The sequence below is a fragment of the Sorghum bicolor genome, chromosome 10 (genome assembly GCF_000003195.3).
Source record: "Sorghum bicolor cultivar BTx623 chromosome 10, Sorghum_bicolor_NCBIv3, whole genome shotgun sequence".
NCBI classification, from domain to species: Eukaryota; Viridiplantae; Streptophyta; class Magnoliopsida; order Poales; family Poaceae; genus Sorghum; species Sorghum bicolor.
In genome coordinates, this window is record NC_012879.2 from 42,005,265 (window position 1) to 42,026,131 (window position 20,867).

The window sequence follows — 20,867 nt, forward strand, 5'->3', positions numbered from 1 at the left end:
AAAATTCTTAATAAGGCAACGCGCACATGGTATCTCGCAGCATAAAACACTTGTTCCAGCAAATTTCATGTGGCGAGGACAGTCCCTGCTGGAATCAACTAACCGAAGTACCAAACCCAATTTTGGAAAAGCTCGTCATCCCCGTGTCTCTGGCATGTGGGCCTCGCAAGGATACGGGACATCCGAGACCATTCGAACCCAGAAAAAATCGCGCAATTTTATTTTCGTCCTCGCCCGCTTTCTCTGACCGACCGGAAAGGCGCCGCCCAAACAAACGCGGAGGAAGAAGGGGAACTCGCCGCCTAGGGTTCCGCCGCCGCCTACTCTTCCGCCGATCAAGAAGCGGGAATCATTGCGCGATGCCGCAGTCGGTGCTGGTGGAGCGCGCGACGAGCGAGTCGCTCATCGGCCCCGACTGGTCTCTCAACCTTGAGATCTGCGACATCCTCAACCACGACCCCTCGTGAGCGCCTTTTCCTCCTGCTCCTTTTTGTCGTCGTTTCCTTCGCGCGTTGTTTAGCTGCCGGCGGCGACTGGCAGGGCCTCAGCGGTAAAGTAGGTTTAACAGCGAAATTTTGTTGTGATTGGGGCCATGGTGCCGCGAAATTTTGTTGTGATATCGTAGCCATTCTTTTGGATTGGCAGCTGGGTTGATGCTCTGCGGTAAAGTAGGTTTAACAGCGGGGTGCTGTTGATGATCAGTCCAGTTGGCCCTCTCAAACTCAGGCGAGGTTCTTTTTTGTGTTGTGGTTCTATTACTTTGTTCATCGGACATAGCAACGAGAGGGGATTGTTTTAACTAGGTGAAGAAATAAAATTGGTTGTCTCCCTATTTATGGTTAAATTTTCAGGCTTTGGAATATTTCAATAACTGTTCCTGGGAGAGCTGTATCTTGTGGTGGTGCTAGAAGCTTTTAGGAGCCCTGGCAATCTTTGTTATATAAAAAATAAAAATATTTACTTAGCAAAGTACAGTGAGCTTCTTTGATACTCCCTCCATTCCAAACTGTAAGTCGTTTTGACTTTTCTATGTACATAGTTTTTGCTATGCATCTAGATGTATGTTATGTCTAAATGCATAGTAAAATCTATGAATCTAGAAAAGCCAAAATGAGTTAGAATTTGGAATGGAGGGAGTACAAAGAAAATTTTCTTTTGAACTTCGTTGATGAACCTGGCCGGCCGCCTGGGTGGCCAGGCCATGGCTCCACCACTGCCTGCATCCTGCATGTTGGACATTATAGTGAAAGAGCGAGCTTGTCCACTTTTTGCCCTCACTAGACCATAAATATTAAAAAAGAGCTGGTACCACATACTGACGGTTATTGATGACAGAGTGTCTCCTTCATTACACCTAAAGATTTTCTTCTGGATAATATGAGTTACTAATCTGAATGGTTATGAGAATATGAGATAATGATTCAAACAATCACGTGCTCAGTATAGTGACTGAAATGCTATTTGGCAGGATTCTAGTTCCATCTCGGATTTGAAGTCTGTAGGTTCAGATAAAGTGGCTCAAGTCATTTCAGTCTAAAGTGGAATGATAAGGCTCACCCAAATACCCCCTGCTCTACCCCCAGCTTTGCTAGCTCCACAAAATTTTGGAGCTAGGGACACTAGCTGGAGCTCTGCTAAACGGGCCCTACCTAAAGATGACAGTATGATAGGAAGTTGAAGCATGGAGTGGTAGAAACAAAACATGCAATATTTGAGCAACCATGGAGTTCTAGTTATTATCCTGGAACTGTCTCATTGTAATCTTATGGTGACAGCTGGGAGATATGGAACTCTTGATCTATTGCTAAAAGTTGAACTTTATGTGTATGCTTTGTGGATCAATAGAAAAGGAGTGGGTAGCATTGATTTTCTGAAGCTAAGGAGTGATGCAAATAACAATTACTCGAGTCTGGAACTTGAATGAAGCATTATTTTCTCCTATGGTGCTGTTAGATTGTGTGTTCAGGTTTGGGATTGGGGAAGGGCTGTAATGTTCTCTAGTGGCGTCTTGTGAATATTTCATAGTGAAGCCAAAGATGTAATTCAGTTTTTTCTCACACTTTCATATTTCACATAGGCAAGCCAAAGATGTAGTGAAGACTATCAAGAAACGGATTGGGCACAAGAACTCGAAGGTCCAGCTTCTTGCATTAACGGTAAATACTATTCTGCAATTGGTTTAATATCTTCTGTTTGCATATGAACCATTAGTTGCCATTTTGTCATGTACATGGCAGAGTAGCCTTCTCTATTGTGCATATGTTCATAAAGATGAAAATTTGCATGCATCTTTCAGCTTTACTTCATTATATTGGTCGATCAATGGCTCATTTATCCCATAAGTAATTACATCTATTCTAGCTCTGCTAATGATTTCAGTTCATTTAGTTGGCTAGCATGTAAATTCTGATTTAACAGGTGTGATCAGCAAATTGATGGTAGTTAAATAGGACAATTGTTAAGATAGCGACTACAAATATGATATAGCTAAAAGACATTTGTGGAGGCTGCAATCAGCATCTACTTGTGTTCTATGGCTTCTGCATTATCAAGGATGATTCAGTAGTATTCTAGGGCTTTTGCATTAATGATAACTAGAAGCATACCACACGCTTTGTTGCAGAATTGTGGGTGGTTTAGAATGAAATTAGGCTACATATAGAAAAAGGGATAAACTACTATGAATTAATGTTGGTGTATGATGTGGCACGTTGATGTGGACAGCTAAATGTTTGTTAGTGGATGATGCGTCTTGCTGATGTGGATATCACAATTGCATGTGCTAGTGAGTTGTAATTACATGTGCTAGTGGACTGTTGTGATGGACATCTTGCATGTGGAGATAGATGTTAGTGTGATTTAAGATTATAAGAGAGATAGATATCGATAGATAGCTATAGATTGGTAAAGGCCATGTTTGTAGGACTGATTGTTGTTGGAATTGTGTAATCATTAATATAACTTTGTTATTCTTTGTTTTATTAAGAAAATTCTCTGGCATTTTAAAAAGCGATACTGTATGACAAGAAAAAATTGACAGGGATAACATATTGTTCTATGTAATGTAACTACGTTTATTATCTCTAGAACGTTAGGCTTCCTGTTTTACTGTTTTATCCTAGATTATCCTCTTTGATCTGTCACAGCATACACCCGTTCTCCCAGAGATACGTAATCGAACAATGTTAGTTTCTGAAATTTAATCTGTTGGGGCTGTTGTTCATACTTCAAACTTGAAAGCAGGCAACAGTTTACTCAGTAAGCTTGTACTAAGCTACTACTGTTGTTTCCCTTTTCTTTTTCAGTTGCTGGAGACCTTGATTAAAAACTGTGGTGATTTTGTTCATATGCAAGTTGCTGAGAAGGATATACTTCATGAAATGGTGAAGATAGCTAAGAAGAAGGTGCAAGTGCCTTTTAATATTCTCCTGTGTCATTCTTACCTGCCACTTCGACATGGACATGCATATTTGAATCCCTGGCAAACAAATTTCTGGGCTTTTGTTTCTGAGTAACCCTATTCAGTAATAAGAATAACGTCTCATCTGTTATTTCGTGCGATCTGTAGCCTGACTATCACGTCAAAGAGAAGATACTAATTCTGATAGACACTTGGCAAGAAGCTTTTGGTGGTGCCCGTGCAAGATATCCCCAGTATTACGCAGCATATCAAGAGATGCTGGTAAATGTTTTCACATTTTGTTTTCATGCATAAATTGCGACCATATTTTATAGCATTATATGTGGTCTCAAGTACTAACAAACAAAAAGTTTATTAGTAGAAAGTGGTGTTTGTTTCACCATCTGGAACATTGCAATAGCACAAATAAATGGAACATGTTCCTGGTTTAGCTACTTTACCTAGTGTTTTCATCATCTTCAAAGTGTTACTTTACCTAGTATATTTATAGCACTAAACTCAGAACTTATCGTACTTTTGATTTGATTTATCAGCGTGCTGGTGCTGTATTTCCTCAAAGGCCGGAGAGTACCGTGCCAATCTATACTCCTCCACAGACACAGCCTCTAAGGAACTATCCGCCTTCTGCATTGCGTAACACTGATTATCGACAAGATGTGCCTGAATCCTCTTCTGCACCAGAAGTGCCTGCATTAAGGTACTTTGCTTTTCTTTACCCCATCCATGGAATTGATGTTAGAACTAATGCAGTAAATGTGCATTATCTGTGGGATTACAGTTATAACAAAATTGAGCATTCTCATGCCTTCCTTCTCCCTACATATGGTGCAGCCTACCAAAGGATTTTAAGGTCATTGGGATTATATTTGCAGAATATTTGTAGTTTCAGCTCCCATTAAGATTATTTCTGAAATTGGTAGGTCTGTAATAAAGAGAATATACAAGAGAATATGCATGGATATTTTTTATGGCAGTTCAAATCTGTGAATTTCTATTTATATTGCATAAACTTTCCATAGCTTTTCTATTTTTCTTTCTATACATTGCAGCTCATCCCTTCTGTGGACCAGTTCTATAAGGTTATAATTGAATCATTGTTATGATTAGCCGTGCCTTGTTTATTTGATGAATTTCCTTTCTAAAGGAAGTTTGAAAATAACATTATGTCTTTCTATTGCCAGCTTGACAGAAATTCAGAATGCACGTGGGGTCATGGATGTTCTTGCAGAGATGTTAAATGCTATTGATCCTGGTAACAGAGAGGTATTTTCTACCTTGTTCTTGCTTACCCTTGGTAATTACGCACGTCTAGTAAAATCATGAGATGACCTTCCCATTTTCCTTGAGGATTTCTTTCCTTGAAAACTGGATTCTATGTTGACATGTTCCAGATTGTTCAACTGGACCATGCAGTTCCAGAAGTTCTAGTCATCCCTGGATTTCTAAATAGTAGTCAACATGCAGGGTCTAAGGCAGGAGGTTATTGTGGACCTTGTGGACCAATGCCGTTCATATAAGCAAAGAGTGGTGCAACTTGTCAATTCAACGTCGTAAGTCACTGCTTTATGTTATGTTTTTTCAACCAGTATATATACAAACTAAATGAAATTAATTGTTGGAAACTTAGGATATGGATTTGAACCACCAAACTACTCTTTTATGTTTGTGTACCTGAACTTAACAGGGAGAAATAAAATTTTGTTCAGCTGAAATCCATTATTGGCAGGGAATTGACACAACCTTTTTTTTCTTAATAATAATGTATTATGGACTATAGTGAAAATATAACTATTACTACTTTTTGTGAAAGCTGTCGTATGCTTTGTTTACATGGTACACCATATATTCTTTTCTACTCCCTCCATTCCAAATTGTAAGTCATTAGAGCTTTTCTAGTTATAGCTTTTGCTTTGCATCAAATATACGCTTTGTGTAGGTGTGGCCAGTTGGAGTCATCGAGCAAACAAAGCCTTGCTCTACTTCTACTTCCTTTGAACTGGATATTCAAAACATGTTTTACTGTCATCCTTTGAATTTCCTGTGCTTGTTTTCATGTAAGAGTGGAATAGTTTCTAATTCTTTCCATACATTTAATGGCAACAGGGACGAGGACCTATTAAGTCAGGGCCTTTCATTGAATGATGATTTACAGCGTGTTTTAGCAAAACACGATGCAATTGCTGCTGGCATAGCCGTTCGAGTAGAAAAACCGAAATCAGTCCCGGCCCGCGCAGACAGTTCACCAACGAAGCCCGAGCCGACAAAGGAGGCAGACCAAAGGTTGTGTTGTGTCCTCACATGTTACTCTAGCTGAAATAATCCTTTAGCTGATGAGGGTTTAGTAACCCTCAAAAAAGTATCTTAGAATTATTCTTTGACTGACTTTTCCTATTAACACTATGAACCTGTCAGGTCTGCTAAAGTTGCCAGTAGTGTGACTCCATTTGAGCAGTTAGCACTTCCTGCACCACCATCATCAAGTGCTTCAAAGTCTCATGGAGAATCAGCTGTTACCCCAAATATTGACTTACTTAGCGGTGATGAGTTCTTCAAACCAGAACCTGTTCATTCCCAAGCTCTTGTTCCTTTAGTGACTCAGCCTGCAGCTTCAGCTTCTTCAAGCCCCAGTACTTTAGACCTTTTAGACATGTTTTCAGATAGCAATGCTATCAATAACACCAGCCAGAACCCTACCATACCTTCTGTATCTAACACAAATCCTAATCCATCAGTACAAGCCTATCCTTCTCCACAGCAACCTGTTCCACCACACCATCCTTCACCATATGCTAATGGGTTAAATTCAGATACAATGACACCCTATGATCAAGGCTCTAACTTAACCTCAGCAAGTTCATGGAATGGACAGTTTGCCCATGGAATGATTCCACCACAGCAGGCACTGAATTATGGTACTAACACTGTCTCTTTTAATCTAAGCTTCTAGTATGTACAAGTATCTTAGTATTACTTTTGTTTGTTCTATTAGTTTGTCCCTAGAGTGTTAAAAACAGAGCTAGGTATTGTTTTATTCCCTAACCTTTTTCTGGATCAGATTACAGTTGCTGTGTCTATGCTTCTCTTATTTCCTAATATTTCAAGCTTTTGTGCCATAGAACTGTGATACAGTTTACAAAATCAGCACAATTTACATGAATGCTAAAGAAAGCATAAGATAAAGTTTAGCATCAAGCAGATTAAATTTTCTGTTTGTGAAGTACTTTTATGTAGATTTTTTGTTTCTTACATGTAGAAGTTTCCATCCTCAGATAGTCAAACTCTTGGCGATTGGTCCTTGACAGGTCAAGTTGAACAAAGCAACGACCTTCCACCACCACCCTGGGAAGCTCTGCCTGCAGAAACTGAGCAATTAGAAGCCGACCATCCTGGTGGGTTGTCAGCTGTGCCACAATTTGGAGTTACTCAACCCCAGCCAGTCCAAATTACACATCCTGGGCAGCAACTGTTACCATCGCAACTAATGCCAAGTGGACAACCAGGAGGGCAGTTCCAGCCTAGACTTGGGGCTCAACAACCATATGCTACACAAAATACACAGTATGGAGGAATGTATCCGCCAGTGCAAGGCAACCAACCAGCAGGTATTTATCCCCAGCAAATGGCTGGAGATGTCTACCAGCAACAGATGTTTAGTGGCCAGATGACAGGCTATGGCTATGGTCAGCAGCCTGGAGGCTACTACGTTCCGAACGCCGCATATGCATATGCCAGTGCAAATGATCTTTCTCAGAGGATGAATGGTCTCTCGATGCAAGACAACAGTCTGTATGGCACACCCGCGCCGTCTTCCCTCCAGCAGCGTAACAGGCCAAGTAGACCTGAAGATTCGCTCTTTAGTGATCTTGTTAGCATTGCCAAAACAAAGCCTAGTAAATCTGCGTCCAACAAGGCTGGTAACTTGTAAAGATGAGTCGGTGCTTACAAGTTCCATATGGGGGTACCTTCTCATAGTATATAAATTCTTGGATTTTTTTTTACTTATTTGAAAGTGGTAGGCGAGATTTGTAGATTCTGAGATTGATAGCGATTGTTTTTTCAAGAAAAAGTTTGTTTACCATCATTCTGTAGCCTTAATGTCTTGTGTACATATAAATGGAGGGAAAAAGAAAAAAGAGAGGAGTCCAGTATGCTGTCTCTCCTGGTAATTCTGGCATCGGACTTCTGAATATCAGACCCTGTTCCTGGTTTTGCTTGGGCCATTGTTGCGTCAGCTGCCTCTCTGCATGCATGAGTTGTGCCTCGTCTCCCTTCTCTCTGCATGCATGAGTTTTGTCGCGTCTCCCTTCTCTCTGCATGCATGAGTTGTGCCTTGTCTCCCTTCTCTTTGCATGTATGACTTGTTTGCATGCATGACTTGTCTTCCTCCTTTTCCGACGGCTGTTAGGTTTGAGTTTTGTGGCATTTCTATGTCCAACGAATAGTTAACAGGCAGAGAGTTAGCCAACATGATGTCGCCAAGAGGTCTGCATCATCCCTATTCAGCATGAGTTGTGCCTCGTCTCCCTCTCTGCATGCATGACTTGTCTTCCTCCTTTCCGCTGACTTGTTAGGTTTGAGTTTTGTGGCTTCACCCTATCCGATGAATAGTCAACAGGCGGAGAGTGAGGTGACAAGGTGCTGCCAAGTGGGCGACGATGGACATCAGTAGGCAGGGATGGCCATGGGGCCAAGAGGTCTACTTCATCCCTATTCAACTGAGATTAGCGGAGGGTCGAGGCTAGCCGAAGGTGGTGTAGGGTTGGTGGGTGGTATGGCTGGCAGTAGGCTCCATTGGTCGTCAGTGGTGGGTGAGGTTGGTGGTAGATGGTGAAGGGTTGGAGAGTGGAGGTCGATGAACCCTTCAGTTCGGATTAGTGGAGGGTGGGGATGGAAAGGTGGGGGTAGGCAGCGTTGGTCGAGGACACGGCGTAGACAGAGGCCAAGGCATGGGCTGGAGTAACGGCTTGAGGCAAACGAAGAGGAAAATGCTTCAAAGGAAGACGAAGAGGCGAAGTCACAAAGGAAGTGGAAAGATTTTGCGCGCCGCAACTGTTATTGACGTGTAAACATTGATTAAGGGAGTCGTTGTTTCCATGGCCCTAGAACGAGAATGGCGGAGTCACGGAGGGAGAAGGAAAAAATTCACGTGCAACTATTAGGGATGTGGGAGTGTTGATTAGGGCCTTGTTTGTTTGGGCCAGGAATGACCGGGTTCGGGCCAATCCCCATGGATCACCCCGGCGTGAAAGCAATCTCGACACATGATTATTTGTTTGTTCGTTTAAGCCTCACATGGTTTGTAACCCAGCCTAGTTTGGTCTTTCCCCCTCGTCCCCACCCAGAACGAAGCCCAACCTCTAGTGTCATGGAAGAGATCCTGTCACAGGCTGTGGAGGGAACGAGGGACATGTGAAGCAGTGGCAGCGGTGCAACACGATGTACGCGTATTGGTTGAAGCGCGACATGCTGGCGACGACGAGGGCGTCTGTGACGTGACCCTCTCCTCCCCGATGTCGATCTCCTCCAACAGTGCTTTCTCACTAGTAATCCTCTTCTATTCTCTGTTTCTCTTGCATCTAGGGTTCTTGATTTGATTTGTGATTCTTGCATTCTTCTTGTTTAATGTCTGATGGCCATTGTACTGTCCAATTCGTGAAACAAGTTAGCAGTTAAAATGTTAGTCATATCCTCACAAGAGCTATTGCTAGAATGATTATAAGGATCGAGGACCAGATCTGCTGGCTCTCGTGCTTTGCACGGGCAACAAGCTAGCAGTATACACAATATACAATATATTTTGATCCTGTGGCAAATGTAGCACATGCCAACCAATTAGACCTTACTTCTACCCTATGGAAACTTTATTTCGATGGATTGGCTTGTAAAGATGGCCAAGGTGTTGCGTAATCATTATTTCTCCTAATGATGCTGAATTTGAGATATCAAGCCGATTGAATTACTATTGCATTAACAATCAAGCCGAGTATGAAGCTCTTTTATTCGGCTTGAAAAATATTGTATTCCATGAAGGTAAAACATGTTGAAGACTTGAAGCCTTTGGTGATTCCCTGCTGGTGGTATAGCGAGTAACTGGTGAGTTTTAATGCTTGAACACTCAATGTTTATCTTGATATGTGCCTAGATATTATTGCTTTCTTTGCCGAAATCCAAATTTGGCATATTTCAAGGCATGAAAATTATAAATCCAACATGCTAGCTCGACAAGGATCTGGCTTTGACATCGCTGGGTGTACTTTTCACACCGAAGAAAATCTGATGCAAAAAAAACTTGGTTGTTTTATGTGTAGGAGCAGCTAAGTCGGCTAAGCTGACTACCCAAGTTGACCAAGCCGACTTGCTTGGGTTGGCTAGGCCAAGCTGACTCGCCTCTAGTTGGTTGGGCCGATTTGTCCAATGAACTCCCAAATCATCTCGTTTGAGTTCAAGCAGTGATGTGGCTGGTTTGGATTATTGAAGGACTGACCCTATATATTTACATGATCTAAGTGCTAAAGTTGATAAAAGTATTTGGCGGAGTACATTGTTCATGAAGGTATTTGTGGTACACATGAATTGGTTCCAAAGATGAAGTGGTTATTGCGTTGAGCTAGTTTTTATTGGCCTACTGTGATGGCCAATTGCTTTCGTTACTACACAGGTAGTGAATAGTGCCAACGGTTTGAGAATACTCAGTTTTGTGTCTGGTGCTATGCTTCATCCTATTATCAAACCATGTCCTTTTTGTGGTTGGGGGCTAGACTTCTTGGCCAAATTGATCCCCGATCATCAAAGGGACATTGCTTTGTCTTGGTTCTTGTGGATTACTTCACTAAGTAGGCTCAAGTAATTCCTTTGAAAAATATGAGACATAAGGAGGTGATTGAATTCATTACTGAGCATATCATACATAGATTTGACATTCCCCAAACATTAACTATGAATCAAAGAATATCATTTGTATCAAAGGCGCTACATTATTTTATTGAATTATATAAGATCAAGTTGTTTTGCTCAAGTCATCTTCATACTGTGATCAAGCTACTGGCCAGGATGAGTCTAGTAATAAGACTTTGATCAAGCTCATCAAAAATAAATTTGAAGATAATCCTAGGAGGTGGCATGAGGTTTTGTGTGAAGTTCTTATGGGCACATCACATATCTAGGCATGGTGCTAGAAAAGTTACTCCTTTTAAGTTGGTATATGGGCAAGAGCTGTTACTACCCGTCAAGTGAATTTGGATGCATATATGCTTGCTAAACAAAATGTTTGTTTGCCATTATGTATCATGATTTAATGATGGATAATATCAACGAGGTGGTCGGCAAAAGATTAAAAGCTCCAAGTAGATGGTGAAAGACAAAGCTCAGGTTGCCAAGGCACAATGAGAATGTCAAAAGCAAATCATTCCAAGTTGGGGATTTAGCATGGAAAACCATACTACCCACTTGGAACGAAGAGCAACAAGTTTGGCAAATGGTCGCCAAGTTGGAAGGTAATTATAGAGTGATCAAAGTAATAATTGGGAATTCATATCTATTGGAGACATTGCAAGGTGATAGTCTCCCAAGAGCAATCAACGAAAGGTACATGAAGAAGTATTTTCCAAGTGTTTGGCAAAAATCCTAGAGTGCTTTTCAAACAATGGCTAATACATGTATCACCCTTCGAATAAATATGGCCGATGTATACATCATCCTTAGATGCTACATAGCCAATGAGATGGGTGTTGTTGCTATTTAGTGCTTTAATTATGTTTTTAGGTTCATGTTTCATTCACCTAAAATCAGGGGGCATATGTTGGCATTAAAAAAATGTCTCAGCATGGAACATGGGCATAAGGGACATGTTGGAAATTAATTGGCGCATCAAGTAGCAAGAGAAACAAGCAAAAAAAGAAGAAAACCACGCCTGTTCTACCAGACACTACTAGAACCACCCTCCCCCCGTAGCTATGGTTTTTTACATTAGACATGCTTTAATTTGTCTCTATAGGATTGTAGGTAAGCTTTACGAAAATATGTTAGAAGCATCTTCTTTTGGACCGTGTTAGGCTCCATAGAGACAATTTTCGTAAGCATATATATTAGATGAACAGAAGTTTCATAAACACGTTAGATGCATGTCTAAACACATTAATATGCTTTTATAGATGCTTATATAGCATGTGTCTAATAGTGTAGTTACGTTGTAGATAAATTCATAATTCGTGTCTACTACTATAGTAATGTTTTGTAATGACCCAATATTGCACATTAAGGAGTATAGAGACGATATATATAGTAGATGACGTGGAAGATGCCGTGAAAGGTGGTGTGGCAACTGACGTGGAAAGGTGACGTGGCAAGTGACATAAAAAGGTAACATGGTAGCTAACGTGGAGAGGTGACATGGCAGCTGATGTGAAGAGGTGATGTGGCAGGTGACATGTTTTATAGTAACGCCTGAATACGTGTTAACAAAAGTAGAAACAATATTGTAGCCATGTTTTTATTGCATGTCTACGTACATCGATATGTTGTATACGTCATAGCGTGTATTAAGTACTGTAGAAACAATTTCGTACATACATCTATGTTTTGTATAGTAATATAGACACATTATATTGACATATTGTAATGCGTTATTACGTCCCAAAAAAATAGACATTTTCATTATATATATAGTGCATCGAGATGAATGTAGAAATAGTTAGAATCATTTTTTTATTTTTTGTTTTTTATTAATAATGGGAAGTAAACCATCAATGATATTGTAATTGGCCTTGACAAAACAACAAGAATCTAACTAACTCGATTTCCAATATGTCCATTACTGATCAGATTATGTTCACAAAGAAGCATAGAGAAAGTGATAATATCATAAAATATTACTTAAATACTTTTTTGTAACAACTAAAACTTGAAATTTGTACTTTGCCTCCATCTAGCTTTGTCCACATGCTGTGTGTACCAACTTGTTGCGGGTACGAAATGAATTTCTAGCTTTCTCCACCTACAATGAAGCATGTGTTAGATGAATAACTCAATTTGAAGATGTTACTGTCCTATTTTGAATGAAAAAAGTTCAAAGTTAAATGTGAACTTGGCCAAGCAATAATATATCAACAACATCAATTAGTGTATGAATATGATCAAATGGTCTAGGTACCTCCTCATCTCCAATATTGCCATGTATAATACTCTCAAGGCCTTCAACATAAATCCCCAAGTATTTTGTTCCAAGCTTTATTTCTAAAATCTCTCTTGCTCTCTCTCTCTCTGGCTATTAGTAGTTACTAACTTTCCTTTGGCCACAACTCTGCCTTTGTTTATCACTGAAATGAGATAGACTTTCTCTTGTTTTTTCACGAAAAATACATACCAATGATAAATTAGAGAGGATGATCCTTTTTGTATTTTCGTCACAAATTCAGCAAGTGTTTTATGTCTATGACCCAAAAGCTGAACCATGGAATACTGTGGTGAGAGTTAGTCTGCGAGATAATTTTGACATGGACGTAGAACTCTCTGCCCGGTCATATGATGCTATAGTTGAACATTGTGGGGTTTTTTTTTGCTCTGAATGGTAATGAACCAATCTGTGTTACTTTAGGTAGGAGGTGCGAACTTGTTGGGTTACTGGTATCTAGTGTACACATTTCCCTATTTGATTAAATAGTGTAATCCATGTGACCTGTAACATGCCTTATTTAATTGTTCCCTGCTCTAATGTTTTCTGGTTATGAGTTAATAGTAGCGGCAATTCAATATTGAATTTCAGACATTCAGTGCAACTGCTAGGCTTGCCTTGTGTAATCATTGCTTACATGTGTCTAATTATTCCAGCTTAATTATTAGCTTTAGTTGCTTGCTTGTGTTGGCTAATGAGCAGTAGTAGTATATAATTATCAGCTCTATACCTCGACTGTTGTCACTTTTTAGATTGACAAAGTACGTTCAGTACGTAGCTGCTAGCATTCATTCACATGCCCATCAAGACTCTTGATTCTTATAGTAACAGAAACTTCATTAAGTAGCTTTCTAATGTCATGTTCTGTGCACTTTACTCATATTTTTATTATGTTGTTTACAACTGTTAGTGACCATAGAAGTAGCAATATCAAACCCTTATGATGAAATTTGATGAATCTAAGCATGCTACATGATGAAATTTGAATCCAAGCATACTATTGTGGAAAAGCCCATCTACTCCATCCCCTCTAGCGCCCTTATGGGTAACCTCTAATCAGCTAGAAAAGGTCTTATGGTTGCACTGCCAATCTCGGGTGACCGCTTACAAATAAATCCTCAAGTTGCTAAAAAATCATTTTTATTGTTTGTTGCTTAAACATTAATCAAGTCATAAGATCATAGTCACAGAAAGAAAACTCAATGCTATAGTTGCCTTGATCCAATTGCTCCTGCTGATCCTATTGGTCATCAAGGTACTGATCTTGGTCACCAAGTACTGCTCACCGTCTATAGCCGATCACCAATCAGCAACGCACAAACAATCGAAGCTAAACATACACCAAGCAAACAAAGCTACAATTACAACAGTACACCAACAATAGCAAAACAATAAGAAAATATTATAAAATGATTCTTCACATCGCTACGATCACACAGACGTAAATATCATGAAAATCTAGGCTAAAACGGAGAAGATATGAATTTTCCAAGATTTCCTTTAGTAAAGTAATTAGTTAAAAATATCTTGAAACTAAAAAGACACAAACTGGTGAACCAAGGCTACTAACATGTAGATCTCGTAAATACGAACCTAACGCAATTTGAACGGCTCAAATCGGAGTTAAAACGAATATTTTATGGCTAAAAGAAACTCAGTGGAAAAACTGTAATTATTTGCAAACATATTTTGAATGTGAGTAAACGATTTTATGTTTTTAAATAAGAAAAACAATTTTACGTTTTTATTATTGAAAACCGCCATGGACTGCGGGTTCTATTATGAAATAGGGAAGGGGCTCTTTAGAAAAATCGGCGGCCAAAGGGGTAAGATCTACTCGTGGCCGTTGGATTACGTCTCGACGGTGGAGATTGACCCAGAGGAAAAACAAGGTGGTCGCCGGCGGTCCTGTCGGCGGCGCCATGGCTGGAATCGTGGAAACCTCGTCAGATTTCATCAATTAGGTGATTTAGGATGCTATTCAATGAACTAAGAGCGTGGGAAGTGTTGACGGTCCTTAATGCTCATATTTAACCATCAACTAATCATGGAAAAGGATCCAAATGCAACTAACACCTAGACTTAGGGTTTTATCTGACAGAATTCCACAAGTTTTGGTGTTTGTCTATTTCTGCAGGGGGTTATCAGGAAATACGGAAGAAAGGCCCACACGTCGGGTTTACATAGAGATATTAACGTGCCGCGCAATTTTCTATCATCTAGAAGACTCCAGAAGCCATGGGACCGAAGCGGAGGCCGAGAGGGCTCAGGGACAGGGCGCCCGCCCTAGTCCTGAGGTCGCCTGCCCTGCTACAGTGCCCAATCAGAGTCCAATTCGGGGATCACGCTCCACCGACCTAAAGGATCAAGGAAAACCATGCGATTAATGTCGGTTTGATCCGACGGCCCAGATTCATCTGAAGGGACTATAAAACCAGACCCCCTGGCCCCTAGAGATCATACCTCTTCTACAGAATCAAAGCTAGGGTTTCAATTCTTCATCTAAGTAGAGAGGATCCCTCTAGTTCTTCTAGTTCTACCTCTAGTTCATCTAGATCTAGTTCTAGTTCATCTAGTTCTAGTTCTAGTTCCTCTAGTTCTAGTTCTAGTTAGTTCTAGTTGTAATCTAGAAAATAGGGAGAGAGAAGAGGAGAGCGGAGGAGGAGCCGGATCTGTCGGATCTTCCTCAACATTGTACTTTTGCAGCAACTGTTCGTTCTTCATCGTTCTCCAGGTTCTTCAATTCACAATTCCTGAGTTCTTTAATTACTTTTATTTACATTCAAGTTATTTATTGGATTCCCGCTTGCATCAAGTGCTCTAATCTTTGAAACATTAGAGTAGTAATTAATAGATTAGACTTGGTGTTTAGTCTTGCAATTACCTGAAATTGCACCCAATCCTGCGGATTGTTGTGGTAGCCTTAGGGTAGTGACAGCCCTAACGGTCGACGTATTCCACCTCGTTCGGATCGGTGTTTGTAGGACCATAGTCAGACCTTCCTAGCCCCCTTATCTCTTTCTGTGGTTAGTGCTCTGATGTCCCGATATAAATAATCTTGAAGTAATTCTTGATTCTTAGATCAACTAGAGAACTCTCAGGAAACTTCCTCTCTTCCCACCAAAAATAATTATATAGTTATCCTTGGCCGATCTTGAATCTTAATTAGTACACTCACGTTCCCTGTGGAAAATCGATACTCTGGAATACTCCCGGGTGAAGGCTACATCGGTATCCGTGCGCTTGCGGATTTTTCCGTTTGCGTTTAAAATACCCAACAAGCTTTCTGGCGCCGTTGCCGGGGAACAGTAGCTGTGCTAGTTTCGAACCAAGTCATCCGTGTATCCTTTTTCTTTTCCTTTTTTACCACAATCACCTTATCATTTTCACCATACCACATGGATTTCACTCTATGCATTAATGAACATGAAATTTATTTCATAGCCACTTCATTTACTCCATGCTCATATGCAACATCTTCCCAATCCATTGGTTTTTCCAACATCACCACATTCGAGATCTCCAACCCCCTCATCCTTTCTATTTATAAAAACTTTAAAAGGGCAGTTGTCGATGCATATGTCTATATTAAATATTGCGGATCTCGTTGAGTTGATCTTGATATAGGTCAGCGTTGGAGGGGAAACCACTTCGCCGACATAAATTGATGGTTTCCCAAGGACAAGCTTAGTGTCCTAAAATAAGCACTGATCAGATTGTAACATGAGCTTTTAATTATTTGCAACATTACCTTGTGTGTTGAGCATATAAGGATAATTGTAAAAATATTCCTTCGGGTATTCTTGTCACTAACCTTTCCAGGATTGGAGCAAGAAGATCGGATGAATGACAAGCACAAGGTATGTCCAACCAATCATCATTCAACATTGAATTAAATTCATCCAAACTTGAATTTTGCAAAATTCAAGCTTGGGGAGTACTTTACATAAAACCATTCTTTGCCATGTTGCTATGTTGGTTGTCCCTACCTTTGAGACATGCTAAATTTGTTAAATACTAATCACACTACTTCATCTCCACTTGAGTAGATCTCTATAAATGCTCTCATACCACCTTTATTTGCTTTAGTATATGTCTAGGTTTGGAGTAGTTTCATTTATCTCTTAATTAAGCATGGTGCTTAGTTAGGAATGATGATCTTACTTCCAAGGGGTTTTAAATTAAGCATGATGCTTAGGTTAAAATGCCCTCCTAAATCAAATTAGACATGGTGTCTAGGTTGATTTTTGAGCCGATAGTATACTATAGTAGATATTGGATATTTTGTTGGACTAACCCCTGCAGGAAAAATTTCAATATCGACCTGGGAAGTCCTGAGATAAACTCACATTGGAGACAAAGAGAGAGGCATATGAAGTTTAACAATTTACACAAGGAAGGCATAGCTCACAAGAGATGATCCATGGAGGGTGCCACAAACACGATGCACAACCGCTAAGAAAGGAAAGCTTCCACAAGGTGATACGGTACCATCACTCTTCAAGTAAGGTAACATCTTAAGGTACTTGACTATCACTTTTATAAGTTTCTCCTTATTTCTGGTGTTCACATGAATAAAAGAGACAAACATGTATGATTTACAACTCTAGATTAACCAACCCAGTCAATTCAACATGTTTAGTCCTTCCACCTTTGTGATCCCACACTCCTAATCTTATGAGCTAAAATGTTGCACACTCAATCTTTGGAAGATATATATATAAAAAAACATAAGTATAGATAGATTATCTTTCCATTAGGTTGAGTGATTTGATCTGACAAATGTTTTAAATGCTACACGCATGATCTTATTATCCATCAACTTTGTCTTGCTCACTATGCTTAAGGTTAGAGGAGAACAAATACGCTTTTGGTTCTGTTGGTGTTTTCCACCAACAGGGCCCATGCACTTGATCTCTGCCTTGTTTCTATGAGCAGGTACACTTCGAGCAAAATATGAAGGACTTTTACAACTCCCAGACTCCACCAAGTGAAGAACCTAGATCTACGAGCTCAACACACTGGAGATACTGGAAACTTAGGCAATCACTGCCCTGAGATGCTTAAGGACGTAACTTCTGGAGTAACCTTGTTGTGGAAGTAATTACTGACCTTCTGCCGGTCAAGAGAGGCGATCTAGGACGCCCCGTCATCCCGATCTCCATCGGCATGGTGGACTTCCCAGAAGCACTCTGCGACTTTGGCTCCAGCGTCAGCATTATGCCCAGGGTACTCTATGAAAAATTCTTTACACATCCTTTACTAGAAACAACCATGTGTTTGCAGCTTGCAGATCAGACGCTAAGTTTCCCAAAGGGAATATTGAAGAACCTCTGCGTCCGAGTTGGTACCTTGTACGCCCTAGCAGACTTCTTAGTAATAGAGACTGGTACTGATGAGAGGGCACCCATCATCCTAGGGAGGACATTCCTAAACACCTCGGGAGTTGTCATTTACGCTAGTACTGCCAAGATCAGTTTCTACATCAAGAGGAGGAAGGAGACGTTTTCCTTCAAGAACAAGATTACACAAATCTCAAAGCAATCCCGACATGAACCAAGGAAGAGGATCAACAGAGGGAACATGAACAAGCAAATGTAGACTGAGTCAGCTAAGATGGTCACTGCAGCTCAAGGAGGTCAAGATCATCAACTCAAGTCGCCTTTCTTGATCAAGAAGGACGACCCTGGTGTTCCAAGCATCGAGCGCACAATCAATGGATATTCTTTTCAGAAGACACTCTACGACACCGGATCGGACGTCAACATAATGGCCGCAGTCACTTATCAGCTCCTGCATGGAACCATGCCCCTACAACCAACATATATTGAGTTCCAGATGGTAGATCAGACATTTCGAAAGATTGAAGGTTATTGACATAGGAGAAGACAAGTATGATCCACCCATCATCCTTGGGAGACCGTTCCTCAGCACCGTTAAAGTAATCATCTACAATGGAACCGAAGAAGTCCACGTGCACTTCTCCTCTGACAAGGTACGCCGCTATTTTACTGACCTTAACTATATAGTTGAAGACTCTAAGCAGGTCAGGACAAGAAGAAGACGACGCAACCACAACTAGAGAAGGCAAATCATCAAGGACGGATGGGCAGACTACGAAGGAGAAGTAGTAAGGTCTGAAGATATACAGCTTGAACAAAACTGTCCTGAGGAGACCGTAGCACCGAGTCAGGTGTGGAGAAAGAAGATAGTTATACACTAAGAGGAGGCACCGCCGGAACCACCGACTACGCCATCCAGCGAATTCCAGGATGATTGAGAAAACGGAGAGTCCCGTTCGGAGGACTTAAAAACACCGAACGCCTTGCCAAGAGGTAAACTTGGTAGTTATCCTTTTCCTTTCAATTATTTAAAATAGTTTGCTTAGTTAATCAGGTTCATATCATCTTGAAAAGAAAATAAAAATGTTAAAAATAATAAGCCCCATGTGAGTATGCTCATGGCATAAAACCCATAAGTACATTCACTGTGGTGGCGTAAAAATGAAATAAATATATTCCTGTCCTATAAAAATAAAAATATAAAAATAAATTTATGATCCTACCAAAGAGAGTAATATTTATCAGAGGAAGTTCAACATGATAACGGCTAAGATATTTTATGCTAACACTTAACTAGTTCCACAAAGCTTTGTTGTCTATTTGAGCTCCACAGAATTCAAGGTTCAAAGAAGACTAGCACATGGAGGACATCCTAATCACTGTCAGGGTGCTGCTGACATTCAAATACACCTCCACCACCTGCTAGCTACATCAGAAGAAATTACGTCAAAATCTAGCTTGGGGGAGAGCACCCCTATTTATCCAGCTAAGTGTTTCTACTCGCATTTATACTTTACTCAAATAATAAAAAGATGCATAATCATGAAAACCCAAATAAAAATTTTGTGCTTATATATATCTTTGCTTAGTTTGCTAAATAAATAAATAAAGTGTCTTGGTCAAACTGAACTTCAATGATGAACTCTTACATGGATATGATAAATAGTTGCTCTACCATGTACCTAGTTTTCAAGTTTGAGCTCTCTCTCAAGTTTAGGCATAACTATTATAATTTAAACCTGCTCTAAACCTGAACTTGTGGAAAGAATACTTGATCTAAACTCTAAGTCGTTAACGGATATGATATGGGAAGGTTGAGCTGCTGTTTATCTGTTCCTAGAGATGCTAGAATTCTGGAGAATTTTATCTTTGAAAATCTTTAAAATGTTGCATGATGAGTTCCTGTATGATGAGAGTTTAAATTCCTACCACAGCCATATATACATGTTTGCTAGACTTTGAGCCACACATTTACTTTTTTACTGCTTATGAGCATTGAGTGTGGTCAAGCTGTGTAGACCCTTAGGAGCTTGTCATGCGGTTAAAATCAAGATTCACTTGCACGTTCACTCACACATGCTGCTTCTACTCCGGAAGTATGCATCCACATATATCCACCCATTTCCATCTCCAGAACCACCCAAAAAATATTCTACTCCTAATCTGGGAGAGAATAGCCAAAAACATTCTTTTATTCCTGTTTTTTCCTGTGAAATAAATGCTCAAGATATTTTGGTTACTACCACTTGCTACATTATTCTAGGAGGATGAGTGCTCTGAAAAAAAGTGAATACGAGGAAATAAAAAGGGGCAAGTGCTCGGAACCTCGAAAAAAAGAAAAAGTGAGACGAGAGGTAAAAATGGACAAGTGTCCGACAGTAGAATTAGGGGTACAAGATACCCACCTGAGAGAAAATAAAAAGAAAATATATAGCATCTCATTCTCCTCAAAAAGTTTCAAAAGAGCAAGGAAGGTATGTATCCCCTCAAAAGAGCACAAATAGAATTAGACGTTCACCATTGTTATCACCATCATCACCATACACCATTCATTCGCCACACATGCATATCTTGATTTGACTTATTGACTTGATCTTCTGGATCTATGGTTTGACTATGCAATAAATGTCTTGTAAGTATGTATTAGCTGTCTCCCACCTATGAGCTCCAGATATCAAAAGCCTTATTAGAGTAGGGTGAGAGAGAAGGCAATGTCACTATGCCTCATACCACAAATACCACATACTTTGAGAGAAGGCATATATCATCATGCCTTGGTAAAGATCCAGAAATACCACAAAAGAGAGACTAGAGAGAGTCATACAAGGAATCTCTGAGTTTTATTTAAAAATCTGTAAAAACTCCAGAGCTATAATTAATCGAAGAACAAGAGACATGGCGCTTGACTAGACCGTTCTATCTTTTAAGTACTTAA

General features: G+C 40.1%; 1 protein-coding gene across 3 annotated transcripts; it reads left to right on the top strand.

Annotated features, from left to right (window-relative positions):
- LOC8085373 (TOM1-like protein 2) lies at positions 204–7,634 on the top strand. Of its 3 annotated transcripts, none has more exons than XM_021449598.1 (10): positions 204–463; positions 2,078–2,156; positions 3,306–3,383; positions 3,569–3,682; positions 3,955–4,118; positions 4,603–4,684; positions 4,886–4,971; positions 5,525–5,701; positions 5,834–6,333; positions 6,691–7,634. In XM_021449598.1, the coding sequence occupies exons 1-10, from the start codon at positions 360–362 to the stop codon at positions 7,344–7,346; spliced, it is 2,040 nt and encodes a 679-aa protein (XP_021305273.1). In that variant the 5' UTR covers positions 204–359; the 3' UTR covers positions 7,347–7,634. The 3 variants fall into 3 exon arrangements, with proteins under 3 accessions (XP_021305273.1, XP_021305272.1, XP_021305275.1); XM_021449597.1 differs by having other exon boundaries at positions 205–463; positions 3,306–3,404; XM_021449600.1 differs by having other exon boundaries at positions 208–463; positions 3,306–3,404; positions 6,724–7,634.

Bases quoted from the DNA above. Each gene is read 5' to 3' on its own strand.
- LOC8085373 (XM_021449597.1), top strand. From the start codon at position 360: ATGCCGCAGTCGGTGCTGGTGGAGCGCGCGACGAGCGAGTCGCTCATC. The intron at 2,157-3,305 runs GTAAATACTATT...TTTCTTTTTCAG, and splicing joins TCCAGCTTCTTGCATTAACG to TTGCTGGAGACCTTGATTAA. The intron at 3,683-3,954 runs GTAAATGTTTTC...TTGATTTATCAG, and splicing joins CAGCATATCAAGAGATGCTG to CGTGCTGGTGCTGTATTTCC.